The sequence below is a fragment of the Microtus ochrogaster genome, linkage group LG8, assembly GCF_000317375.1.
Source record: "Microtus ochrogaster isolate Prairie Vole_2 linkage group LG8, MicOch1.0, whole genome shotgun sequence".
In the NCBI taxonomy this organism is placed as follows: domain Eukaryota; kingdom Metazoa; phylum Chordata; class Mammalia; order Rodentia; family Cricetidae; genus Microtus; species Microtus ochrogaster.
The window spans coordinates 1,585,106-1,587,212 of record NC_022033.1 but is presented as its reverse complement, the minus strand read 5'-3'; the positions used below and the strand labels follow the sequence as shown (position 1 = coordinate 1,587,212).

The 2,107-nt window shown below is 58.3% G+C and overlaps 1 protein-coding gene across 1 annotated transcript in view; it reads right to left on the bottom strand.

Annotated features, from left to right (window-relative positions):
* The window catches only part of Cables2 (Cdk5 and Abl enzyme substrate 2), a gene marked incomplete at its 5' end in the record, with an annotated part of 19,142 nt that extends 17,037 nt beyond the window's left edge, over nucleotides 1-2,105 (bottom strand). Inside the window, one exon of the mRNA XM_005363115.2 lies at nucleotides 1,807-2,105. Within this exon, the coding sequence (XP_005363172.1) occupies nucleotides 1,807-2,105 (299 nt within the window). The remainder of the gene's footprint in view (nucleotides 1-1,806) is intronic.
* Between the last annotated feature and the right edge of the window lie 2 nt (nucleotides 2,106-2,107).

Below are 2,107 nucleotides of genomic sequence, written 5' to 3'. Positions count from 1 at the left end.
TGCTCAAGGTCACAGAGCTGCTGGGTGAAGGAAAGCTGGTCTGCACTCCTGACACAGCCTTCAGGAACTCCAGATAAACGGATCAGGGGGAAGAGATGGCTCAGTGGTTAGGAGCACTGGCTGTTCTCCCCAAGAGTCCAGATTCAGTTCCCAGCACCCACAAGGCAGCTCGCAACTGCCTGTAACTTCGTCTGCAGAGGATCTGACACGCTCACACAGACGTACATGCTTACAGAACAGCAATGCACATAAAACAAAACATTCCAATAGATCAGGGAAACCTGGGAGCCAGTAGCCTTGTTTAACAGGCCAGTCACTACTGTCTCTCCTAGACACAGGTTGGGAGCTGAGAGAGGGTAGACAGTCTTCTTCCTAAGAACCTGGGCCCGTGAGAGGAAGGGTAACAACTCTAGCCAAGAACTTGGAAGCAGAACCCAAGAAAAGATGTCTGCCACAGGTTATCAGAATGAACTGGGAAAGCAGAACGAGAAGGCAGGAGATAGCTCACTGGAGGACCTAGCACAGGGTGCCTCACTCACACAAACTCCAGCCTGCTCTTCAGTTATCCCTTGTCCCCAGTGGATCCTTCTAGGTCCTGTGGAAAGTAGGCTAAGGTGGTGACCAGAGAGTTCAAGCCCTTCTGGACACACATGTGATACATGGTCAGACGTCAGAGAACTTTCCCCCTCACAGACCTGGGAGGCACCTCATCACTGTGAGCCTACAGCTTATCCAGGCTAGACCTGCCCAGGGCTTCCCAGTGCTGAGAACTACCTGGCAGGAGTCCTGCCCTATAGTAGAGGGGCCTACCAACCAGGAAGGGACCATAATGGCCAGAATCGGCTCCTATTGTTACTAAGACTGAGGATGTGAGAGGGGGCTGAGGAGGAGGCTGAGACCCACATGGTAGCTGGTGGCTGTGGACACTGGGAAGTGGGCACAATCGTGGGGAGGGGTGGTGGTTAGGAATAAGAGCTGCCTTGGGTTAGTTAGACTGAGGGGCCCCTAGAAATGATGCAGACAGGGGAAGTACAGGGTGCAGTGTGACAGACAGGTCCTGTATCCAGCAGGTGTGCAACGGCAAGGAGGAGAGTCTGGGCAGGTGTACAAGGCTGAGCACAGTTGAGAAAGTGTGGGGAAGACTCTTGTTCACAAGCTGAGGTGAACACACGGCACGTAAGAAGTGTCTGTGAGTCACAGTGCTTTGGGCACTGACAGAACAGACAGAATGGATGTGTCTAAAGTGAGTGAGGCTAAGGGGGACTCCGAAATCCACCTACAGGGGACTCTCAAGGTGAAGAACTGACCCCATAGGGAGGGGACAGCTTTAATGGAACTAGTCCCTGTATCTGGAGTCTGACAAGCTTCAGTTAACCCCAATTTTGTCGCCTGTATTCTGGACTGATGCTGCCAGATCATCGCAATCAAGTCAAGGGCAGACGGGACGACAAGGCGCTCTGACTCTTGCAGGTTGGGGTGATGAGCCCTTTAAGTACAGGAATGACGGAGCCTGGGGCCACTCCTGGGCTGGTGGGCTCAGGTCATCCTGACCCTTATGTCCTGGGCTGACCAGACCTCTAAGTGCTAGCTGACGGATCCCAGGTGACACCTGTGTGCTGGGTGAATGGATCCACTTCACCCCAACCATGTCCAGGTCCGCCGGGCCCACAGGTCAACCACCCTGTGAGCTGTGGGGAAGGATTCAGCTACCACCACCCGTGCCCAGTAGGCTGCCAAACCCACAGGTCACACACCGGGCGCGCTGCCTAGGCCTCTAGGCCACCCAGACCCGCCCAGCCCGCTCACCTCTGGCGCTGCCCGTCCAGGCTGAGGCCGGCGGGCGCCGTCGTGGGGCTGAGTAGGCCCTGGGGCGCGGGTCTGGCTGGCAGCCCCGGGAGGCCTCCGGGTGGAGCGGGCGGAGGAGCGGGCAGCTCGCGGGCCTCGGTGGGCGGGGGTGGCGGCGGCGGGGGCTTCTCCCCGCCGGGACCCAGGCTCGGGGGCCGTCCGTCCAGGGAGATGTTGTTGAGGAAGAAGAGAGCGGCCTGGCGGCGCCGGGAGTCCCCGCGTCTCCGCGGCACGGACGGCGGGTTCCGGGCGGCCGGCGCGG